Source organism: Lacerta agilis, chromosome 2, assembly GCF_009819535.1.
Source record: "Lacerta agilis isolate rLacAgi1 chromosome 2, rLacAgi1.pri, whole genome shotgun sequence".
Lineage (NCBI taxonomy): Eukaryota > Metazoa > Chordata > Lepidosauria > Squamata > Lacertidae > Lacerta > Lacerta agilis.
The window spans coordinates 115,441,096-115,466,150 of NC_046313.1; the positions used below are offsets into that span (position 1 = coordinate 115,441,096).

Sequence of the window (25,055 nt, forward strand, 5' to 3'; positions counted from 1 at the left end):
TAGGATCATATGGAAAGAGACGGACTCTTTTCTGGGACCCTCTCTTCCACCTTGGGGCCTTCCTGCAATTCCTCCCCTGCCTTCCTCTTGGCTCTCCTCTATGACCACCACTCCGCCTCTTGCCTCACGGGTGGCACTTAACCTCCCTATAAATATTCCACTATCCATCCTACCCGCCACTCAAACTCCTGCTGGCTTAAAGAAGCAAGGCCACAAACTGATTCCATACTTAAAAAGCAAGCTGAAAGCAAAAAACCCCTTCTAAGATGTTTCCCTATGAGTTCTTTGATGCTTAGTTAGGGAGCTAATGTGACGAAAACTCTTGTCGCACTCAAAGCATTTATAAGGATTCTCCTCCGTATGAGTACTTTGATGATCAATAAGGTGGCAACTCTGACTGAAGCTCTTTCCACATTCAAAACATGGATAACGCTTTTCCCCTGTGTGAGTTCTTTGGTGCCGAGTAAGGGAGCCACTCTCACGGAAGCTCTTTCCACATTCCCAGCATTTATAAGGCTTTTCTCCTGTGTGACTTCTTTGATGCAAAGTAAGGGAGTCTTTGCGATTGAAGCTCTTTCCGCACTCCAAACACTCATGAGATTTGTCCCCTGTATGAATTCTTTGATGCTTCGTGAGGGTGCCTTTGTGCCTGAAGCCCTTCCCACAGTCCAAACATTTGTGAGGTTTTTCACCTGCATGTGTTCTTTTATGTCTAGTGAGGGTGCTCCTCTGATGGAAGCTCTTTCCACACTCCAAGCATTCATACAGCTTGTCCCCTGTATAAGTTCTCTGATGTACAGTGAGGCTGCTGCTCTGAGAGAAACACTTTCCACACTTCAAGCATTCATACGGCTTGTCCCCTGTATGAGTTCTTTTATGTCTAGTGAGGGTGCTCCTCTGACGGAAGCTCTTTCCACACTTCAAGCATTCATACGGCTTGTCCCCTGTGTGGGTTGTATGATGCATATTGCTTTTTCTACAATCCCAGCATTTATATGGCTTTTCACCCAAGTCCACTCTTTGATGTGAAGTAAGCACTGAGCGATAAGGAAACCTCTTTCCACACACAGTACATTCATACTTCTCTCTGTGGATTTCATTCTCATTAACCTGAGCAGCAGTGGATTCCCTCCCCACCTTCTCCATTTGGGTCCCCTCTTTTCTGTTGCTTCCAACTTGAACCAGCAGTTTCCGTTGCTCCTTCCGCTCCTCCACTCTTTCACGTTGCACTTCTGATGTTTCGCCTTCAGTCAGGATCCTCCAAACATCTCCTAATGGATTAAAAAGGAAAACTGGTAAGATGCTGTGTCTCTATAAGGCCTCATCCATACAAGACTTTAACGCTGACTTGAAGCTGCTTGCATCTCTATTTTTTATTTTGCATCATCCACAGAAAATCCTCCTAAGTGAAAGCTTGACTTTACATTTCTTAAATTCAGAAACATGATGTAGAGCAGAGTTTCCCAACATTTTTCCAGCCGTGGTCCCCTTCCAACCTTGTTTCCTTCCTGTGACCCCTCAACCCCATCCTACTGGCAGAAAGGTAGCTATTTAAATGTTTTCTTTGTAAACAGAACATGCTTTATTTATAATTTTTATAATTTATACAAAATGCAACTAAATAAATTGATAGGAGCATAATGAAATATTGTTGAAGCAGAAAAACATAGAATCATAGATCTGGAAGGGAACCCAAGAGTCATCTAGTCCAACCCCCGCAACGTAGGAAACTGAACTAAAGTATCCATGAAAGATGGCCATCCAACCTCTGCTTAGAAACCCCAAGGAAGGAGTGTCTAGAACAGGGGTATGCAACCTAAGGCCCGTGGGCCGGATTTAGAAGGCAATTGGGCCACATCCGGACCACAAATGGTCCGGGAATCACCATGTTTTTACATGAGTGGAACATGTGCTTTTATTTAAAATGCATCTCTGGGTTATTTGTGGGGCCTGCCTGGTGTTTTTTATGAATAGAATGTGTGCTTTTATTTAAAATGCATCTCTGGGTTATTTGTGGGGCATAGGAATTCATTCATTTTCCCCCAAAAAATATAGTCCAGCCCACCACATGGTCTGAGGGACGGTGGACCGGCCCATGGCTGGAAAAGGTTGCTGACTCCCGGGGAAGATCCATCTTCCATGTATTATAAAAAGACAACAACACTTATTTGACCCCAGTTGTTTGACACAGAGGGGGAAAGCTACAGGTAACTGCCCAAAAGCACACCTTCCAACAATTATCTGATGGAAATAGGGACACCTATTCCATAATAATCATTTTACTATTAATACCCTGCCCATCTGATTGGTTGCCCTAGCTACTCTGGGCAGCTTCCAACATATATATAAACATAATAAAATATTAAAGATTTTTTTTAAAAAAAAACCTCCCTGTACAGGGCTGCATTCAGATGGCTCAGCAGGAGGATAATTCCATACCCTTCAACATTTCTCTAGTGAAAATAGGGACATCCTAAAGAAAAGCGGGACATTTGGGATCAAATCAGAAACTGGTATGACTTCTGTAAATCGAGGACCGACCCTGGAAAATAGGGACACTTGGGAAGGTCTGCAAAAGGCACACAGGGAGTTCTGTATATATAGGAGAATTTTAAAAAACAAAAACAAGTGGTCTTCACTGACCTGATGCGAAAAGATCTTGTCATCCGGACGAGCCCTAGCTGCCTAGACAAAACTATAGCCCCAGGAACCCTTACCTGAGAGTAAGGTGCACTGAACACAGTGCTGCTTTCTTCTGAGTAGACACTTAGCTATTTACTAGATGCTCCCTTGTGGGCTGCCCCCTTACCTACTAGTGACTGGCCAAGCAAATAGTCAATAAAGATTTTTAAAGGGGGGGAATGAATTCCCCCCTTTTATTCTCACTTCCATCTCTGCCCCCCCTGCATCGTGCTGTGCCCCCCCTTTACATAATTTTCACCTGGGACCACCATGGAATATCCTGGGGCCCCGGTTGGGAAACACTAATATAGAGAAACTAGATACCAGAGTTTTGGGTGTTTTTCATTTTTTAGTTGAAAGTCCTTAAGGCAGGAATAGGGAACCTTTAGCTCTCCAAACGCTGCTGAAATAAGTCCCATCAGCTGCAGCAAACATGGACCATCGACAGAGAGGATGTTGTGATCCAGTAACATCTGAGAGGGAGCAAGGCATCCCCACACCCGTCTGATGGGGCAAAGGAGGCCCTGGGGAGCATTCCTACTCAGGGGGCAGAATAAGATTCAGAGGCTGGCTGGGCTGGAGATCCCTTACCCCTCACGACTCTTTCCTCTCCCTTCCACAAGCAGAATCCAGAAATAATTGTGCTGCAGAATAACTGATGCACAGAACTGTAAGGTGAGTGTTGGGTGTCATTTCCCGCACAGGCTTGAGGATCTCCCCCCTCTCGCAGACAACCCTCCTGTGTAGGCTCAGTTTCCAAATCAGTTGGCTCCTCCTATTCTCTTTGTGAGTCGGTGGGGACAGAGAGGAGGTTCAGATCCCTGCCACTCCATCCATTCAGTCCTGTACACTGCTTAGCAAGCTACACACTTAAGCAGACTATGACTCTCCCCCAATACAATAAATTGGAACCAGCACACAGCAGACCTCTTCAGCCTTTTGTTTCTGTGACATGCAGTTGTAAGCACAATCCTATCAAAGTGGTTCACCCCTCACCCAATCTGAACAAGCGACCTCCCTGGCCAGAAAAAAGGGAAACCAAGGCAGGTAACTCATAGCCAATGGGTCCATTCTTTAATAGCTTCCTGTGGGCCTCTGGTTGGCAAGCGAATGAGCAGAATCCTGGACTACATGGTACATGGGCCTTTGCTTTGATCCAACAGGGTTCTTCAAATGTTCTTTAGTCCAGGAGTAATTACCAACGCGCCTTCTAGTGATCTCACTGATAGTACACCAACAATAATTCACATCTTCGCTAGCTACGGATTAAGGAGGAAAGGATCCTTACCCACAGATGCCATCATCTCACGAATCTCCTCCATGACTTCCTCGTACAGAGCTCTCTGTCCCGGATCCAGCAAGGCCCATTCCTCGTTGGTGAAATGCACAGACACCTCATCGAAGCTCACTGGTCCCTGGAAGAAGAAAACCATTCCCTTCTTTGTAGGCACTCCAAGGCAAGGTGTTGTCATAAGAAAATACCTCTAATTCCCTTTATAGGGTATATAGAGCCCACCCAGAGTCCCTCAGGGGATCTCTATCAGTCGGAGGAAGCAGAGGCCAAGCAGAGTATATTGATAGTAAAGCGGCTGGTAAGCCTGATCTTCATAGCTGTCAAGTTCTCCCTTATTTTAAGGGAAATTCCATTATGCCAAATAGGCTTCCTCATGAGAAAAGGTAAAACTTGACAGCTATGCTGATCTTTATTCAAGGAAATGAACTGTTGCAACAGGATCCCCCTTCACCACACTCAGGAGGGAGTTGCATCCCGAAGCCCCTATAAAGACTTTTGCAATCGCCCACCCTGTAGTCCAAGACCAACCCCCAGAACTTCACACATACCTTCCTCCTCCTCCTTCCTCCGTCTCTCCTTCCCTCCTTCCTTCCCCACATCTCACCCGGAGGCGGCAGGAGAGACAGCCTCCCCTGCGGAGAAAGAACGGGAGAAGATCCTCCGAGAGGAAGAAGAGGAAGGCAGAGAGGACCCTCCACGTCAGGCAGCTGCGTCATACAGGAAGGAAGGAAAGGCAGCCCCGGGACAGGAAGCGGAAGACTCTCCTCCTCCCAGGCAGGACTCCCTTCCGCTCTAGGAACCTCGGCTCTGTGATTAGCCTTAACCCTTGCGGAGCCGAGCGGGAAGAACCTCTTGGCCGCTCCGGGCGGAGAGCGAGGAGTCCCGATTTTGGGTAGAAATCCCTGCAGTATCAGGCCCCGAGTACAGGATCCTCTCCTCCAGCAGGTGCCCCATGCAGGATCCAGTGACCATTGAGAACAATAGTATCATCATCATCATCATCATCATGATGTGGAATTTGCTGCCAAGGAGTGTGGTGGAGTCTCCTTCTTTGGAGGTCTTTAAGCGGAGGCTTGACAGCCACCTGTCAGGAATGCTTTGATGGTGTTTCCTGCTTGGCAGGGGGGTTGGACTGGATGGCCCTTGTGGTCTCTTCCAACTCTAGGATTCTATGATCATATGCCTCCTTTTTTCCAAGACTGGGAGTCAAGCTGGCTTTCAGATAAAACAGGAAAACTAACATAATCCTTAACAAGTAATTCTATTCTAATAAAGATATATACTGTACATAGAAAGAACTATTTAAAATAGCTAATAATCATAAAAAGAAGTAACAAGGGGGTCATCTCTCTTGGACCTGGTCCAAACCTACAGGGAGAAACTGAAGTATTATTATTGTTGTTGTTGTTGTTGTTGTTGTTGTTGTTATTATTATTACTACTATACTCGCAGGTCTCAGGGATCCTGTCCTCCTGGGTTTCATGCTGAATGGAGTCAGAGACTCACTCTTGACTTAAAGAAGGCTGATTTCCAGCAAGTGAGATCTAGAAGACCCCCCCCCCACACACACACATTTGAAGCAGAGACAGCTTGGCCAGAGCCCATGGACATTCTCATTACCCTTGTTGTGAAACTGCTAGGCCTATTGAAAACTCAGGCACAGTTCCTTTATTTGTTACCGGCAGCAAAGTGGCTCAGAGGAATGAGTTCAAAGTTTGACTGAAAACTGAAATCTGTCAGAGAGCCACCCCACCCCATGCAGGTGATGCTGTTGCTGGTCAGTAGGGATGATGGGTGGTATTCAACTAAGTTTTACTCAAATTAATGAACATGTTTGGTCCATTAATTTAAATAAATCTACTCTGAGTAAAACTTACTGAACATCATGCAATGTCCTTTTTAACTGCTTAGTGATACAAAATTAGCAGCCTACTATTGTTCCCTTTGCCATTGAGGTGAAGAACTGAAATACACAGGCTCTTCCTTTGAAACCAAAGAATGTCCCGGATTTGCAAGATGCATATTGAATCCCTGCCCCCAAGCAAATCTACTTGGGGTGCGAACTGGATTTGATCTCACAGCTCCTTCTTTTATGTGACTGTTGTCCAACTGGTTGGGATTCTTACTGTGCCAAGGATAGCTCAAACGAACAACAATGGGCACAGGAGGAGGTGCTGCTAAAAAGATACATTAAAAAGCAAAACATTTGAGGACATTTATCGCAATAATTTTCACAACTTGCCGGACAGAAGTGAACTAGAGTGTCACAAGAGGAAGAGGGGGTTAGGATTAAATGCTGAAGTCTAAAGCCTGGGGATAAGAGAGAGAGGGGGGGGGTTGGCAAGCTCTGTGGGGAGAATCCACAACGGGTGGAGAGTTGAAGGAGGAAGGAAGAGCTTGCAGGAAAAGCCTGGCAGATCTCTCCCCAACCCGTCCTATCGATCCCTCACCTTAATGGGGCAACAGCAAGGATCACCCACCTTTTTTACTCTCTGGGCCATAAGCCCCATCCTGTCTTGAGGGAAGGAGCCCCACTGGGGCTGTGAGATGGGGAAGGAGCAGAAGGGAGAGGAGCAGCTTTGACTCCAGCTGCTGTCTTGCCAGAGAGTCAGCCAGGGAGGGAGGGGGCAGGGGGCGCTTTGCTGGGAGGGAAGGAACCCCGCTGGGGCGCCCCTGAGAGGCCTGCACCGTGGTGCACTGCACCAGTAAGCCCAAAGGGAAAGGTGGCTCTGGCCTCGAGCAACAGGTTCCCTTTTGCCTTTCAACAGATAGCACTGAATATTCATATACTGCAGTAAACCATTCCTTGATTCCTTATAAGCTTGTTGTTGTTCAGTCGTTCAGTTGTGTCCGACTCTTCGTGACCCCATGGACCATAGCACGCCAGGCACCCCTATCTTTCACTGCCTCCTGCAGTTTGGCCAAACTCATGCTAGTCGCTTCGAGAACACTGACCAACCATCTCATCCTCTGTCGTCCCCTTCTCCTTGTGCCCTCCATCTTTCCCAACATCAGGGTCTTTTCTAGGGAGTCTTCTCTTCTCATGAGGTGGCCAAAGTACTGGAGCCTCAACTTCAGGATCTGTCCTTCTAGTGAGCACTCAGGGCTGATTTCTTTAAGAATGGATAGGTTTGATCTTCTTGCAGTCCATGGGACTCTCAAGAGTCTCCTCCAGCACCATAATTCAAAAGCATCAATTCTTCGGCGATCAGCCTTCTTTATGGTCCAACTCTCACTTCCGTACATTACTACTGGGAAAACCATAGCTTTAACTATACGGACCTTTGTTGGCAAGGTGATGTCTTTGCTTTTTAAGATGCTGTCTAGGTTTGTCATTGCTTTCCTCCCAAGAAGCAGGCGTCTTCTAATTTCGTGACTTCTGTCACCATCTGCAATGATCATAGTCAAAACAAAATTTTAAAAAAAAATTCCTTCCGTAGCACCTTAGAGACCAACTACTGTAGGTTTGTTCTTGGTATGAGCTTTTGTGTGCATGCACAGTTCTTCAGATACACTGAAACAGAAGTCACCAGACCCTTATATATAGTGACGAGGTGGGGAGGCGTGTTATTTAGAAGGGTGGTGGGAATGGATGTTTGGCCGATAGGTGTGGTAAACCAGTTGACAACTGTTAAAGACTGCAGTTGGTCTTCCAGGAAAAAGCAAGGGGTGAGATGGCTAAAAATGTACTCTATCATGTACAATGAGATAAGAATCCAATATCTCAATTCAGACCAGGTCTTTCCAAGTTTGCAATTGTTGTAACGGGGACACTGCGCCAAATCAAATCAAACTTTATTCAAGTAGCCAACAAGCCATTGCAACTAAGAATACTGATAAAACAGATAAAAACACTGGAGAAAGACCAGTCTGGTACACAAATATATACATATACTGATAAATCATATGGAACCCCCAGGCTAAAAGGCCATCTTCCCCCACGCTGCGAAATGGGTTATGAAAATGAACAGAGCGCCCCCTCTCCCCACAAGGGATTAAAAGAGGTACAGGGGGAATGTAAGCTGTGACACCTTCGTGCCCCGGAGGCATTTCTTGAGGTTGTGGGGAGGGGAAGGGGGGGTCTCTTTCCCTGCCGTCTCCGGGGATCGAAACCGGGACCTTCTCAGGAAAGAAACAGCCTAACGGAGCTGGTTTGGAAGGAGGAGAATTTGTGTGTTTTGGGAGGGAGGAGCCACCCATTCCTCCCCATGGGTCAGTGAGCTCCGCTTCCTAGAGAGGCAGGAAGATTTGGAGGAGGGAGGAGAGCCAAGGTTGGAGGGGAGGGGCCGCCATTCACATTCCCGGAAGAGGGGGGGAAAAGGTGAAAAACTTTTAGGGGGCAGATTTGGGGTTGTGGGGAGGGGGAGAAGGGTGTGATTTTCCTCTTCCTGAATCTGCAAACGGGGAAGCTGGGGAGGGAGGGCAGGCTTTTGGGCGAGGGGGGAGGGTTGAAAGTAAAGTAGGGCAGTGCTCCCCCTCCCCCTCCTTTCTGTGGATCAGTCGAGCGGGGGAGGGGCTGATTTAGGCACTGCTCATTTAGTCCCCAGAGGGGGGGGCGCGTCCTTGCAGAGCCCCCAGCCCTTTGTATTGCAGGAAAGGAAATCGGAATAGAATAGCGAGCGGTGGAAGCGGAGGGCCGGAGAGGACAAAGAGGTTAAAGGAGGCGATAGAGGCCTGGATAGAGACCCCCCACCCTGCCTCCCTCCTCTCCCCCCTCCTTGCTCATCTGGCGAGGCCCCTCCGGATGGGAGCAATTTGGCAAGAAGGGTGAGCCGGCCAGCGGGGGCTCTGAGCAAAGGAGACCCTCGGGGGCGGAGGGATGAGGGCAGAGGAAGTTAGGGGGCTGAGGGAGGTAGGGAAGCATCCCGGGGGGGGGGGGGAATCGAAGCCATCTTGGAGAAAGAGAGGGAAAGACTTGGGGGCTGCCTGCCTTGACTTCTCCCTCCTGCCCAGGAATCTGCCATGACTTGAAGTCGACCAGGGACAGACCCCCAAACAGGAGCCCGAAAGGACCCACCCTCTCCTCCCTCGAAGCTCAGTCCTTGTCCTGCCATAAGTCCCAGATCTGCTGCTGGATCGGGTGCTTGGGCCTGTTATAGGGTGTCCAACCATTGGGGGAAAGAGGAAAGGGAGGATGCCCACTTTATTATTTCTGCCCTTTGAGGCTTTTATCAACTAAAGTCTTACCCACATGCCTGTGTTTCTGTGGAGATACAAAGGGTTCCTACCCAGAGATAACTGTTCCCCACTCCTCTCCATTCCACTAGGTTTCCGTTATTCACACTATATCAGTTCTCACGTCTGTGGGATTTAAGGGATTGGGAAGATTGCTCTGGAAATGGGTGTGGTTACCCCCCCCCCAGCATGTGTATTTATTATTAGAATTGTTTTTGTTCTTGTTAGTTGTTTATTGAATCCCTCCCCAAACATAAATACATATCCACCTGTGGATTTGTAGTCAGTGGTACATCTGGCCCAATCTGCATCAGTATACCCAAACTTTTTAGGATTACTGTGGTACCTCTGGTTAAGTACCATATTTTTTGCTCCATGGGACACACTTTTTTCCTCCTAAAAAGCAAGGGGAAATGTCTGCGTCTCATGGAGCGAAGGCACTGGACGGCCTCCACCCCCTCCGCTGCCAGCGGCAGAGTGGTGGGGGAGGGGGGAACAACCCAAAATCGGGCTGCACAGGAGACGCTTTCCTCTTGGGGTGCTCATCCCACCGCTACCTCTCGCAGGAGCAGGCTTCCTCCCCCCCTTTCTTTCTTTCTCTCCCTTCTCTCTCTCTCTCTCTCTCTCTCTCTCTCTCAACTCTCCCTCCCTCCCTTCCTTCCCTCTCTCTTCCCTCCCTCCCTCCTTTCCCTCACTCTTCCTCTCTCTTTCTCTTTCCTTCCTTCCTTCTCTCTTTCTTTCCTTGCTTCTCTCTCTCCTCCCTCCCACCCTCCCTCCTTCTTTCCATCTCTCTTCCTCTCTCTTCTTCTCTCTCACCCCTTTCTTCCTTCTCCCTTTCTTACACTCTCTCTCACCCCTTCCTTCCTTCTCTCTCTCTCTCTCTCTCTCTCTCTTTCTTTCCTTGCTTCTCTCTCTCTTCCCTCCCAGCCTCCCTCCTTCTTTCCCTATCTCTTGTTCTCTCTTCTCTCACACCCCTTCCTTTCCTTTCTTGTCTCTTTCTTTCTCTCTCTCACCCCTCCTTTCTCTCACTCTCATATCCTTTATTTGTTTCTTTTTTTCCTATCTTTCCTTCCTACCAGGATGCCTCTTCCTCCCCTGCCCCACTCCGAGCCTTTTAGAGGAGGAAAACCAGAAAAATATTTTTTTGCTGGTTTCCCCCCTTTAAAATATAGGAGCGTCTCATGGTCCAGTGCGTCCCATGGAGCAATAAATACGGTACAGTGGTACCCTGCAAGACGAATGCCTCGCACAACGAAAAACTCGCAAAACGAAAGGGTTTTGCGAGTTTTTAGTTGACTCGCGAGACGAATTCGTCTATGGCTCTTTTTCGCAAGACGAATTCGTCTGGCGAGGTACTACTGTAAGCACCGGAGCCTCGCCCCGCCGTGTTTTAAAGCTGCAGGGAGTGTTGCTGTTCGCTCCTTGCAGCTTTAAAACGCGGCGCGACGCGGATCCGGTGCGCGGGGGGCGGTGTCGGATCGCGCACGGCCATCCAAAATGGCGGCGCGATCCCCCCGCCCCCCGGAGCCTCGCCCCGCCGTGTTTTAAAGCTGCAGGGAGTGCTGCTGTTCGCTCCTTGCAGCTTTAAAACGCGGCGCGATGCGGATCCGGTGCGCGGGGGGCAGCGTCGGATCGCGCACGGCCATCCAAAATGGCGGTGCGATCCCCCCCGCCCCCCGGAGCCTCGCCCCGCCGTGTTTTAAAGCTGCAGGGAGTGCTGCTGTTCGCTCCTTGCAGCTTTAAAACGCGGCGCGACGCGGATCCGGTGCGCGGGGGGCGGCGTCGGATCGCGCACGGCCATCCAAAATGGCGGCGCGATCCCACTCCGCCCCCCCGCGCACCGGAGCCTCGTCGCGCCGTGTTTTAAAGCTGCAGGGAGCCAACAGCAGCACTCCTGTTCGCTCCCTGCAGCTTTAAAACGCGGTGCCGCGCCATTACAGGGAGCTGTAAAGGCTTACCTTTTTCTCCGGTCGGGAGGGGTGTTGTGCATCGCGTCCATCTTGGATCGACTGTGCATGTCTGGAGATCGCAGACATGCACAGTCGATCCAAGATGGATGCGATGCACAACACCCCTCCCGACCGGAGAAAAAGGTAAGCCTTTACAGCTCCCTGTAATGGCGCGGCACCGCGTTTTAAAGCTGCAGGGAGCGAACAGGAGTGCTGCTGTTGGCTCCCTGCAGCTTTAAAACACGGCACGACGAGGCTCTGGTGCGCGGGGGGGCGGAGTGGGATCGCGCCGCCATTTTGGATGGCCGTGCGCGATCCGACGCCGCCCCCCCGCGCACCGGAGCCTCATCGCGCCGCGTTTTAAAGCTGCAGGGAGCGAACAGCAATGCTTCTGTTCGCTCCCTGCAGCTTTAAAACACGGCACGGCGAGGCTCCGGTGCGCGGGGGGGCGGAGTGGGATCGTGCCGCCATTTTGGATGGCCGTGCGCGATCCGACGCCGCCTCTCCCCACCGGAGCCTCATCGCGCCACGTTTTAAAGCTGCAAGGAGCGAACAGCAGTGCTGCTGTTCGCTCCCTGTAGCTTTAAAACACGGCGCGGCGAGGCTCCGGTGACGGTCGGAAGGGGCCCCCGGACTTTTTTTCCCATAGGAACGCATTAATTAAATTTTAATGCGTTCCTATGGGAAACGGTGCCTCGCAAGACGAAATTTCCGCAAGACGAAAAGTCTTGCGGAACGAATTAATTTCGTCTTGCGAGGCACCACTGTACTTAATTTGTGCTGGAGGTCCGTTCTTAACCTGAAACTGTTCTTAACCTGAAGCACCACTTTAGCTAATGGGGCTTCCCGCTGCCGCTGCGCCGCCTGAGCACAATTTCTGTTCTTATCCTGAAACAAAGTTTTTAACCTGAAGCGTTATTTCTGGGTTAGCGGAGTCTGTAACCTGAAGCGTATGTAACCTGAAGGGTATGTAACCCGAGGTAACACTTTACTAACAGCTGGCAATCTCAATTTACAATGCATTGTGCCCTTCAAATACCATACCCCCATTTTCACACCCACACAGTCTTATTCAGTGGGGGCATTTACCTTCCTACTAAGAATTCCCACAGCATTTGCTAAATCAGGTCTACAAATGGTAACAAGATACAAAAGTCTACTAATTGCTGACCTGTATTCTATGTTGTCAGGCAATGGTTTCAAATCCTGCTGATTCTTTAAGAAGTCAGTAGCCATGGGCGTTGCAACTGGGTGTGCATCTTGCATTTGCAAATTCTGGATAAGGTCAAGAATCTTTTGGCGCTGATTTAGAAGAAATGACCCATCTTCTTCTCTTTCAACTTGGATTCCGAGGTAGTACCGGATCTTTACCAGTTCCTTGACCTTTTTGCTTAGGTGCTTCACAACCTGTGCAAAGTAGATTGCTTGATGTTCGTTCACTTTACCAGTTTGTAAGTCCATTATTCTGTATCCTTTTCCTCCAGACGTGTATTCCACAAGGATACCTGCTTTGCTCTGGAGTCAAGCTTTGCGTCTAAGTTCTTTGGGAACGTGGGAGTAGCATAGACTTCCAAATACATGTATGTGTGCCAGGTTGGGAATTCTCCCATGCCAAAGTTCAAAAGGTGTGCATTTAGATCCCTTGGTTGGCAAACGGTTCTAGAAATATACTGCAGTACTTGCTGCATCCGGCCTCAGGTTCAGGGGTAGGGATGCATGTTTTAACATGCATCTAGTCATCTCCATGATAGACCTAAAGCTTTTCTCAGCTATGGAGTTTTGTTGTGGGGTGTAGGGAATTGTGGTTACATGTTCAATTCCCTCCTTCGCCAGGAGAGTTTGCATCTCGTGTGAGCAGTACTCGCCCCCATTGTCAGTCATCAGCATAGCTGAAGCTCTCTGGAACTTGTTCTTCACCATTGCAAGGAAGTTCTGGAGCATGTCCACTGTCTCACTCTTTTCCTTGATGAAATATGCAACACGATACTTCGAGAAACCATCAAGAAATATTAGTATGTACCTGTTCTTTTCTAGTGAGGGAACATTCATAGGTCCACTGTATTTTTTAAAATAATTTTTTATTGATTATATCACACTATAATAACAATCAACATATAAAAACAGTAAAAACAATAACACAAATATAACACAACAACACTGAAATCTTAGTTTACCTATGTTCTTTCCTTAACATTTTTGGTTGACTTCCTCTCATCCTCTCTTCCTACGTTCCATGAACATCATCTTTGGTAATTTCTTTACATTATTTAAGTCATCTTTATTAATTATTCTTAACATCTCTTCTTATCTATTACCCTTAACCTCCATCCACCTGCCTTGCCCCACCCCCTGGCCCTGGGACTCTTCATTAGGGAGCTGGTCCTGGAGGAAGGACTGTGAGAGTAGAGACTCCATCAGGCAAGTCCTCCTTCCAGCTGCCTTGCCCCACCCTCTGGCCCTGGGACTCTTCATACGTGGAGAGACTCCACCAGGCAAGGCCTCCTTCCACCTGCCTTGCCCCACTCCCTGGCCCTGGGACTCTTCATAAGGGAGCTGTTCCTGGAGGAAGAACTGTGAGGGGAGAGACTCCATCAGGCAAGGCCTCCTTCCACCTGCCTTGCCCCACCCTCTGGCCCTGGGACTCTTCATAAGTGGAGAGACTCGATCAGGCAAGGCCTCCTTCCACCTGCCTTGCCCCACCCCCTGGCCCTGGGACTCTTCATAAGTGGAGAGACTCCATCAGGCAAGGCCTCCTTCCACCTGCCTTGCCCCACCCCCTGGCCTTGGGACTCTTCATAAAGGAGCTGGTCCTGGAGGAAGGACTGTGAGGGTAGAGACTCCATCAGGCAAGGCCTCCTTCCACCTGCCTTGTCCCACCTAGGTGTCCTCAGAAGGGAGCTGGTCTGGAGGAAGAACTGTGAGGGGAGAGGCCTCTTTCCACCTCCCTTGCCCCACTTTCTAGTCTTTGCTTCTCAGTTTGTTTTGTATTTAGTGTACTGTGGCTTGCTGATGTTTTATAGATTAGTTTAGAAACTGTTTATTGTAAATGTTGAGTGGATTTCTGTTTAACTTTTATATGTTGATATTATTTTATATTACCAATAATTGTTGAATGTTACTTTTTGATGTAGGTTGCTTAAAGTGTTGTTTTATTATCACATTTTGTATTGCATTGTATTGTTACTTGATGTAAATTTTTTGTTTCTTCTGCTTGTAAACCACCTTGAGTATCGTAAGATAGAAAGGCGGTATACAAATAAAAAATATTATTATTATTATTAACATATTCAAACATTTCTAAATCTTAAATCACAATTCTATCTCTGCAACCTATCTAATCTTCCAGTATACTTCTAATCTTTAATCTTACAACAATCTTCTAAGTAGGATTTAAATTTCTTCCAATCTTCCTCCACCGCGTCGTCCCTCTGGTCACGGAGTTTCCCGGTCAGCTCAGCAAGCTCCATATAGTCCATCATTTTCATCTGCCAATCTTCTATCATTGGTAATTCCTCTGTCTTCCAGTTTTTAGCTACTAAAATTTTAGCTGCTGCCGTGGCATACATTCCAAGTAAAAAGGCTTCTGGTTTTTTACAGAATGTGTTTTTCAACACTTTATTCCAATTCTTTTTAAACCTTGTCCCAGAAGTCTTTTACCCTTGGGCATGTCCACCACAAATGGAAAAAAGTTCCTTCAACGCGCTTACATGGTACATTTTTGCTAATTTAACTGGTGTTAAATACCACCTATACATCATCTTCATAACATTCTCTTTAAGCGTATTACATGCTGAAAACTTTATACCTGTTCTCCACAATTTTCCCCATTCCTCCATCATGATGTTGTGCCCTACATCTTTAGCCCGATCTCATAGAATCATAGAGTTGGAAGAGGCCACAAGGGCCATCCAGTCCAACCCCATCCCAAGCAGGAAACACCATCAAAGCATTCCTGACAGATGGCTGTCAAGCCTCCGCTTAAAGACCTCCAAAGAAGGAGACTCCACCACACTCCTTGGCAGCAAATTCCACTGTCCAACAGCTCTTACTGTCAGGAAGTTCTTCCTAATGTTTAGGTGGAATCTTCTTTCTTGTAGTTTGAATCCATTTCCCTGTGACCGCTTCTCTGGAGCAGCAGAAAACAATGTTCAGCAGGACCTCCTGGACTGCTATAAATAATAACGGGGAAATTGGGCAGCCTTGTCTGGTCCCTTTTTCAATTCTAATTTCCTTTGTTACCACATTATTCACTATGATCTTAGCAGTTTGCTCAAAGTATATTGCATTCAACCCATTTAGAAAATTCTGCCCAACCCCCGTTTTGGTAAACGTTTACTTCATAAAACTCCAATAAATATTGTCAAAGGCCTTTTCCACATCTATAAACATCAATATAGCTTTTGTATTGATTTTTTAAACTAATATTTCCAATATATCCACCAGATTCCTAATGTTACTATTCAAATGTCTTCCAGGCAAAAAACCTGATTGCTCTTTATGGATATAGTCTTTTAAAACTCTTTTCAATCTTGTGGCCAATATATTTGTAAATATTTTATAATCCACTTTCAGCAGGATGATAGTACTTCATTTGAGCCCTATCTGTATCAGGTTTGGGTATCAGCGGGGGCGTAGCTAGCCGCTGGGCTGCCGGGGGCGGCAAGCCCAGCGGCACCCATGGGGGCGGGGTGTCGCTCAGTGCGCATGACGTCATGACGCATGCGCACGGAACAACGCCTCCGCGTGGGCCAGTTGGCCCGCCCCTCTCCCGCTGCCGTCCCAGGGAAAGGAGAGGGGTTGGGCCAGCTGGCCTGCCCCTGTCCTTTCCTTCGGGCTCCGCTCCCTGAGCCCAGCGGGCAGGTAGCGCAGCGGCGGCACGTGGGAGTGGTGGGAGGGGCCGGCGCTTGTCACCCCACGTGCCACCGTTTGTTCTGTCGCCCCGGGAGCAGCAGCACCACACACACTGCGCTGCTGCTCCCAGGGCGACGGAGCGAGCAGCAGTGCGTGGGAGTGGTGGGAGTGGGTGCCGCTTGTCACCCCACGTGCCGCCGTTCGTTCCGTCGCCCTGGGAGCAGCAGAACCGCACACACTGTGCTGCTGCTCCCGGGGTGACGGAGGGAGCGGCGGCGCGTGGGAGTGGCCGTCGCTTGTCACCCCCACCCACCCCTGCTCACCCTGTCACTGGGGGTGTACCGACCCTACCGACCCTACCCAGCGACGCCCCTGGGTATCAGGAGTAATATAAGCATCATTCCATGACTCTGGTGCCCTGCTTCCCCTTAAAATATTATTGCATACTTCCATAAATGGTTGAATCATCCAGTCTTTTAGTATTTTGTAGTATTTAGCTGTTAAACCATTCCATTTCCTTTTCCCAAAATTTTGGAACATATGGAGGAGAGGAGAAAATGTATGGGATGTTAAAATATGACCAGGTGTTGATTGATGTGTGCAATATTCCTTTGTTCTTTTCCTAGGAAACAAATAGGACTTCCTCCCCCCTTGGCCCTCCAAAGCAGACAATGGAGAAGGCAGTCAGAACTCTCTAGGGCCATGTTCAATGGAAATAACAAAGAAATCATTTAAATACATACATTGTGAAAAGAAAAAGGAGAAACAATTTGAAAGTATGGAATTCGGGAAGAGCTTCAGTGACAGTGGAACTATAAGAAAACATCAACAGACTCACACTGAGGAGAAACCATTTAAATGTATGGAATGTGGAAAGAGTTTCAGTCAGAGTGGATACCTTAGAATTCATCAACGGACTCACACGGGGGAGAAACCATTTCAATGCATGGAGTGTGGAAAGTGCTTCACTGAAAGAGGTAGCCTTAGAATGCATCAACGGACTCACACGGGGGAGAAACCATTTCAATGCATTGAGTGTGGAAAGAGCTTCATTCAGAGTGGAACCCTTAGAATTCATGAACGGACTCACACGGGGGAGAAACCATTCAAATGTGCGGAATGTGGAAAGAGCTTCAGTCAGAATGGACAGCTTAGAACTCATCAACGGACTCACACGGGGGAGAAACCACTTAAATGCATGGAGTGTGGAAAGAGCTTCAGTCAGAGTGGAAGCCTTAGAATTCATCAACGGACTCACACGGGGGAGAAACCGTTTAAATGCATGGAGTGTGGAAAGAGCTTCATGCAGAGTGGAGTCCTTAGAATTCATCAACGGACTCATACGGGGGAGAAACCATTTCAATGCATGGAGTGTGGAAAGAGCTTCAGTCGGAGTGGAAACCTTAGAATTCATCAACAAACCCATACAGGGGAGAAACCATTTCAATGCATGGAGTGTGGAAAAAGCTTCAGTCAGAGTGGAAACCTTAGATTTCATGAACGGACTCACACGGGGGAGAAACCATTTAAATGTATGGAGTGTGGAAAGAGCTTCATGCAGAGTGGAGTCCTTAGAATTCATCAACGGACTCATACGGGGGAGAAACCATTTCAATGCATGGAGTGTGGAAAGAGCTTCAGTCGGAGTGGAAACCTTAGAATTCATCAACAAACCCATACAGGGGAGAAACCATTTCAATGCATGGAGTGTGGAAAGAGTTTCAGTCGGAGTGGATACCTTAGAACTCATCAACGGACTCACACGGGGGAGAAACCATTTAAATGTATGGAGTGTGGAAAGAGCTTCATTCACAGTGGAAACCTTAGAATTCATCAAAGGAGTCACATGGGGGAGAAACCATTTCAATGCATGGAGTGTGGAATGTGCTTCACTGAAAGAGGTAACCTTAGAATTCATCAACGGACTCACACGGGGGAGAAACCATTTCAATGCATTGAGTGTGGAAAGAGCTTCATTCAGAGTGGAGCCCTCAGAATTCATGAACGGACTCACACGGGGGAGAAACCATTCAAATGTGCGGAATGTGGAAAGAGCTTCAGTCAGAATGGACAGCTTAGAACTCATCAACGGACTCACACGGGGGAGAAACCACTTAAATGCATGGAGTGTGGAAAGAGCTTCAGTCGGAGTGAATACCTTAGAATTCATCAACGGACTCACACGGCAGAGAAACCACTTAAATGCATGGAGTGTGGAAAGAGCTTCAGTCAGAGTGGAAACCTTAGAATTCATCAACGGACTCACACGGGGGAGAAACCATTTCAATGCATGGAGTGTGGAAAGAGTTTCAGTCAGAGTGGATACCTTAGAATTCATCAACGGACTCACACGGGGGAGAAACCATTTAAATGTATGGAGTGTGGAAAGAGCTTCATTCACAGTGGAAATCTTAGAATTCATCAAAGGAGTCACATGGGGGAGAAACCATTTCAATGCATGGAGTGTGGAATGTGCTTCACTGAAAGAGGTAGCCTTAGAATTCATCAACGGACTCACACGGGGGAGAAACCATTTCAATGCATGTAGGGTGGAAAGAGCTTCAGTCGGAGTGCAGACCTTAGAATTCATCAACAAACCCATACAGGGGAGAAACCATATAAGTGCTAGGGCAGTGGATAGCGGTTCAGTTGTAGTGGAAGTGTTTCAAGCCATCAAAAGACTTGGAGTGTTAAGAGCTGTAAGAGTAGAAAATACAAGAGTGCTGAAAGACTACATACATAAAGATCAAGCGGGTTTCCTTCCAGGAAGACAAATAAGTAATAATACAAGAATTATTGTGGACATTTTGGAAAAACTGGAAAGAAACATAAATACAGAGGCAGCACTATTGTTTATTGATGCGGAGAAAGCCTTCGACAAGGTATCTTGGATGTTTATGAAAAAGAATTTGGAAAAGATGGGAGTTGGAGAAAGATTTCTAAATGGCATTAAAGCCATTTACACAAAACAAAGAGCAAAAATAATAGTAAATGGTGTGATATCGGAGGAAATTGAAGTTGAAAAAGGAACAAGACAAGGGTGCCCTATCTCCCCTTTATTATTTATCACGGTCCTGGAGGTCCTTTTAAATATGCTACGAAAAGAGAAACAGATAAAAGGAATCAGGGTGGGAGAGAAAGAATACAAACTACGCGCCTTCGCAGACGATTTGATGCTATCCCTGCAAGAACCGGAAAGCAGTGTCCCCAAAGCCTTGGAATTAATTGAACAATTTGGACGTGTAGCTGGCTTCAAACTAAATAAACAGAAAACCAAAGTTTTAAGTAAAAATATGAGTGCAGAACAGATACAAAGATTACAAGAAGGCACAGGCCTCAATTTCGTTAAATCTGTAAAATATCTAGGTATCAATCTCACAGCAAAAAACGTGAACCTGTACAAAGATAATTACGAAAAACTGTGGACAGAGATAAAGAAAGATCTGGAGATATGGACAAGATTGAAACTGTCGTTAATGGGAAGAATAGCAGCGATCAAAATGAATGTCCTACCAAGGATGCTGTTTTTATTCCAAGCCATACCAATTCTGGATAAAATGGACTGTTTTAAGATATGGCAAAGGGACTTATCGAAGTTTATATGGCAGGGCAAAAAGCCTAGAATTAAGTTTAAGATCTTGACAGACTCCAAAGAGAGAGGAGGCTTTGCCCTGCCGGATTTAAGACTTTATTTTGAAGCAGCGGCCTTTTGTTGGTTAAAAGATTGGTTTAAACTACAAAATGTAGATGTGTTGGACTTGGAAGGACACGACAACATGTTTGGTTGGCATGCATACCTTTGGTACGACAAAGCTAAAATCCACAGAACTTTTAAGAGCCACATAATCAGGAAATCTCTGTATCAGGTTTGGATTAGGTATAAAGACTTACTGGAGAGAAAGACTCCTAGATGGATATCACCAGTGGAGGCCAAGGCCTATAAGAGACCAAACATGTCTGCAAGTTGGTTACGATATATGGACATATTGCAGCAGGAAGGGGGCTCATTTAAGTTGAAAAGTTATGATCAGGTCAAAAGTCAAGTCCCTGACTGGCTGCAATATCATCAGGTTCATGAAACATTTAAACTAGACAAAAAAATTGGTTTTCAAGTGGAAAAATCAAAACTGGAAACAGAACTGATCGAATCGAACTCTAAAAACCTTTCCAAGATGTACAACTTGTTGCTAGAGTGGCATACGAAAGATGAATTGGTTAAATCAACAATGATAGACTGGGCAAAAGATGTGGGTCATAATATTATGATGGATGACTGGGAGAGATTGTGGCAGAAAGGTATCAATTTTACGGCATGTAATAGTTTAAGAGAAAATGTAATGAAAATGATATATAGATGGTATCTGACACCAGTTAAGTTAGCTAGAATGAATTCTAAAATGTCGGATGCGTGTTGGAAATGTAAAGCGTCGAAAGGTACCTTTTATCATATGTGGTGGTCGTGTTCAGGGGTAAAAGCCTTCTGGGATAAGATTTATAATGAGCTGAAGAAGGTAATGAAAATTACCTTTTGTAAGAAACCAGAGGCTTTTCTTTTGAGCATGACCAACGAAGAGATACCCAGTCAGGATAGAGTATTTTTTATGTATGCCACGACAGCGGCTAGAATTCTATTGGCAAGAACTTGGAAGGGTGAAGAGATACCGACAATTGAAGAATGGCAGATGAAATTGATGGAGTATATGGAACTCGCAGATCTGACCGCCAGAATCCGAGACCAGAGGGAGGAGAAGGTGTCGCAAGATTGGAAGAAATTCAAGGACTATTTAGTTAAGTATGTTAAATTGAATGTTTGAATATTTGTGCAGAAATATATAAAAGAATCGGCTTTAGAAGTTTAAGGTTAGTTATAATGGTGGTAGAAGAAATATTGATGTGATAGATCTATTTGTATAAGAAGGTGTTATGATATAGAATACAAGTTAAGAAATATATTGGTTTAGACAAATTTAAAGAACACTAGGATACTGAGCATGAGTTAATGGGAAAAGAAATGAAGCTACCTAAAGAGTATATATGTTTTTGAAGACAGAGGAGGGACCAGGGGAAGTCCCCCCTAAGAAGTTAAAAAAGTAGAGAAACAAAGATAAATAGTTAGTAAGGTTTGTATAAGTTTTCTTTTTTGTATGGTATTGTTGTGTTTTATATTGTTGATTGTGTATTATGTTTTTATTGTGTTTATGTATGTTTAATGTTGTTTTGTTTTGTTTTATGGAAAAATAATAAAATCTTATAAAAAAAAAAGACTTGGAGTGTTAAGAGCTGTAAGAGTGGAAACTCTACAAGCCATCAAGTAACTCAAAGAAGAAAAACGTGCAGAACATGTTTCTCCGAGTTGACACTTTCCTTCATATCAGTAACATGAAATCAATCTTAAATGCATGCAGCGTATGTGAGCTTTTGTTGTTTGTATGTAATGCTGTGTAGACATGTATTTAAAGTAATGAAGGTAACATTTCACAATAGTAAGCATAATATAATATTTAATGTACTGTTAGATAAGAAGGGAGAGTGTGTGAGTCTGGAGTGTTGCTGCTGAATGAGTATGAACTGAGAGTGAGCTGGTTTTGGTGTTTGGTGGAGGGAGTTGGAAATGTTTTTTTTTTAAATAAAGAATTTATTGGTTTTTCCATAACACAAAACACTCCATCACCTTCACCAACATAAACCCCAACACTTACCCACCACTATAACTAAACAACTACAAACACACCAACGATTCTTCTTCTTGTTTTACAAAAAAAAAAAATCTTGGTCGAATCTACATTATTGACTTCCCCTGTTTTCTCTCCTTCGGTTCCTATTCCACATTTACTTTAATAACTTCATATCTCTAAAATTAAATTCACTTAACAATTCAAAAATTAAACATTCTTCAAAAGATCTTATTTTTTGGTTTACAATAATATTTCACTCCTTATCTTGTATAAAATCAAATCATATTGTAACTTCATATAGTTAGTAACAAAACATATTGTTCTTTATAACTTAACATATTATTAACATATCTTAACAACTTATTCTTCATATCTTATCAAATTATTCTTGGATGAAATCATATCTAACAACTTCTTTCCCTAAAACTGCTGCTAATAAAAATAAAATAAAACAGAATATCCCTTATCTAGTTCAAAGGCTTAAAAAGAAATCACTTGCCACACCGGCTTCCAGATAATAATACAGTTCATCCTATCCCACTTCTAACCATTTTCCTTTTTCTTCTTACTTCAGAACCACTCCTCAAATTGTCCTCTTTTTTTTCATATTATTTTTATTAAGTTTCACTAATATACAGTATATTTACAGTTCGTTACATATTAATCACTCGGTGTTTTGGCCTCTTCAGGCCTGGACTTCCATCAATCCTTCCGCCTGGTTTCAACAATACAAATATCTTTGTTATTATATTTGTTCCATAAATTATTGCTTTAATCTTCATATCTTAAATAATTAATGTTAATGTCGTCATACAATAATATTTATTTTTTACTACAAAGCTTCCTGTAATCCTATTAACGTATTCAATTGTGTATATTTCTTTAAATAATTTGCAAATTTTTCCCAATCCTCAATAAATTTTTGGTCTCGCTGTTCTCTGATTCTCCCTGTCATTTTATCTAGCTCCGCGTAATTCATCATTTTCAAAACCCATTCCTCCTTCGTCGGCAATATTTCCTGTTTCCAGTTTTGGGCCAATAGGATTCTGGCTGCTGTTGCCATATATTGAAATAACTTTATATCATCTTTTTTAATTCCTATGCCTGTGATGCCCAGTAATAAAGATTCTGGTTTTTTGACAAAGTTATATCCTAATATCATTTTCATCTCATTATAAATTTCATTCCAATAACTTTTGACTTTTTGGTATTCCCACCACATGTGGTAGAAAGTTCCAACCTTTTCTTTACATTTCCAGCACTTGTCACTTTTGTGCATTTTTGCCAATTTTGCTGGCGTTATATACCACCTATAGATCATCTTAAATATATTTTCCTTCAGCGCATTACAAGCCGTAAATTTTAACCCTTCTCTCCACAATCTTTCCCAATCTGACATCATAATGTTATAACCAAAGTCCCTTGCCCATTTAACCATAACCGACTTCACCTCCTCATCTTTCAGTTCCCATTCCAGCAAGTTTTTATACATTTTGGACAATGTTTTGTGATTGTTATTAAGTATTTCAATTTCAAATTTTGATTTAACATCACTAAAGCCATGTTTTTTCAAATCATTTCTGAATAAATCATTTATTTGATGATAGTGTAGCCAATCATTTACGTATTCTTTAACTTCTTCATATGGTCTTAATTTCCAAGTTGCTCCATCCTTTTTAAGTAGCATTTCGTATGTTGGCCAGTTCTCTCTCATGTTTGTCTTTTTTAGAGACATCATCTCCAATGGTGAAAGCCACCACGGAGTTTTTCTTTCTAATAAATTTTTGTACCTTTCCCATACTTCATAAAGGGATTTTCTGAAAACATGGTTGCCGAATCCTTTGTGTACCTTAATCTTATTTTGCCATAGGTAGGCGTGCCAATTGTCCTCTTTCTTGTACGTCCACAGATCCAGACACAGTTCACAGGAATCCTTGCATAGAGCATCAGGGTACACAATTCTTCGCCTTCCAGCTTCTCCATTTCGACATTCCATTCTTCTTTTGTTGGTAGACTTAATTCTTCTCGGAGATGCCAGGCCATTTTACTCTGTTCTTCCATAATCCCCTTCAGCTCTTTGCCAAGGTTCTCTTCCATTGCAGCAATGTCCTGAAAAGTCTTCTCTGTGGGAAATAACTTCTCTGCCATATCCCGGTTCAGCAACACCAATTTCTGATTAGCCAGTTCAAGCCTCAAAAAAATAATCCTTTGTTCTTCAGTTAGTCCAGAGTCCAGGGCCAGCTCAAAAACGAAGCCCAGCATGGCTGAAATGGGCATAGGTGTCAGATTTCAATGTTTTTCCGTCTTAGTGCCAGTACTTTTCCACTCAGTCTCAAGCCTTCGCAGCCATTTTTCCTGGAGCCAGGGCGCAAGGATTACAAATCCAAAAAGAGATATTTTCCACTGTCTTAGCCCCCGAAGGGAAATTCAAACAGTCTCACTTGTCAAAAGTTATAACATTGTATCCATCACTGTAACAGCAGTCTGTCAATACGGTTATTTTCTTTGCACCGAAGGGAGGAGAACAGGCTTCCTTTTCGTGATACCTCCCGGGTCGTTAAATGTCAAAAATAAATCCAGTTCAGTACTCACGACCCCCAAGCTTTCTTTTTTCTTTCTTTCTGCAGGGAGAACGATGTCGCTCACCGCGAGCGGCGGCCGCCGCTTCGCCGTCCCGGTTGGGGCATTTCCCCTATAGCCCAGCTCCGTAGTCCCTTCACCCCCACTCCCCCTTTACAGGGGGAGCGAGGGAAGGGTTCGGAGCCATAGCGGGCCCGCCGGGGAGCCCAAGGCGCGGGACGCTCTTCCCGCGCCTTACCAGAGCCCCGCTTTGCGGTAGCGGGGCTCCAACCCCCGGGACGGCCTGGGTCGCCTCGCTGCCGAGGCAACCCACGACCGCCCGCGATGGCGCCGCCGCCGGAAGTCGGGAGTTGGAAATGTTTGTATCTGGGTATGGAGAGTTGCACTAACTGGAGTTGAGACTGAGTTCGTTAGATTAATATTATAGGAACAGCAGCATTACTCCCACTGTTTTAATTGCAATAATAATTATTATTAATAATAATAATAGCATCATGACACAGAAAGACTGAAAGCATCTGCTAATATGACCAAGGTAATATTGAAACCCACTCCTTTTCTTTTGATTTATAGATATATTGTACATAGATATGTTTGGTGGCAGGATAAATAAAAGGGGTATTTAGTGGCATAACCAGGAAAGGCTCTGTACCTAGCTGCACATCTTGCATGAAGAAGGAAGGGGGGAGGCACAGTGACACAAGTGTATGTAGAATGCTATCCCCAAAATGACGCAGGGGAGAAACACCCCCCTTTATATTGCAGAAAAGGAAATTTGAGTAAGATCAGCGGGGGGGGGCGGAGGTCATGAGAGGACACAGAGGTAAAAAGGCCAGGTGGGGGAAGGAG

General features: G+C 45.3%; 2 protein-coding genes across 2 annotated transcripts; one reads left to right on the forward strand and one right to left on the reverse strand.

Moving 5' to 3' along the window:
* Positions 1-256: 256 nt before the first annotated feature.
* On the reverse strand, positions 257-13,041 carry LOC117042539 (zinc finger protein 25-like). The gene is made up of 5 exons (XM_033142080.1): positions 12,910-13,041; positions 6,219-6,232; positions 4,581-4,683; positions 3,971-4,097; positions 257-1,271 (listed from the first exon to the last, which is right to left on the reverse strand). The coding sequence occupies exons 1-5, from the start codon at positions 13,039-13,041 to the stop codon at positions 262-264; spliced, it is 1,386 nt and encodes a 461-aa protein (XP_032997971.1). The 3' UTR covers positions 257-261.
* Positions 12,162-18,513, forward strand: LOC117042687 (oocyte zinc finger protein XlCOF6-like). Its single transcript, XM_033142289.1, has 2 exons — positions 12,162-12,453; positions 16,578-18,513. Exon 2 carries the CDS (start codon positions 16,661-16,663, stop codon positions 18,497-18,499), a length of 1,839 nt encoding a protein of 612 aa, XP_032998180.1. The 5' UTR covers positions 12,162-12,453; positions 16,578-16,660; the 3' UTR covers positions 18,500-18,513.
* Positions 18,514-25,055: the final 6,542 nt, after the last annotated feature.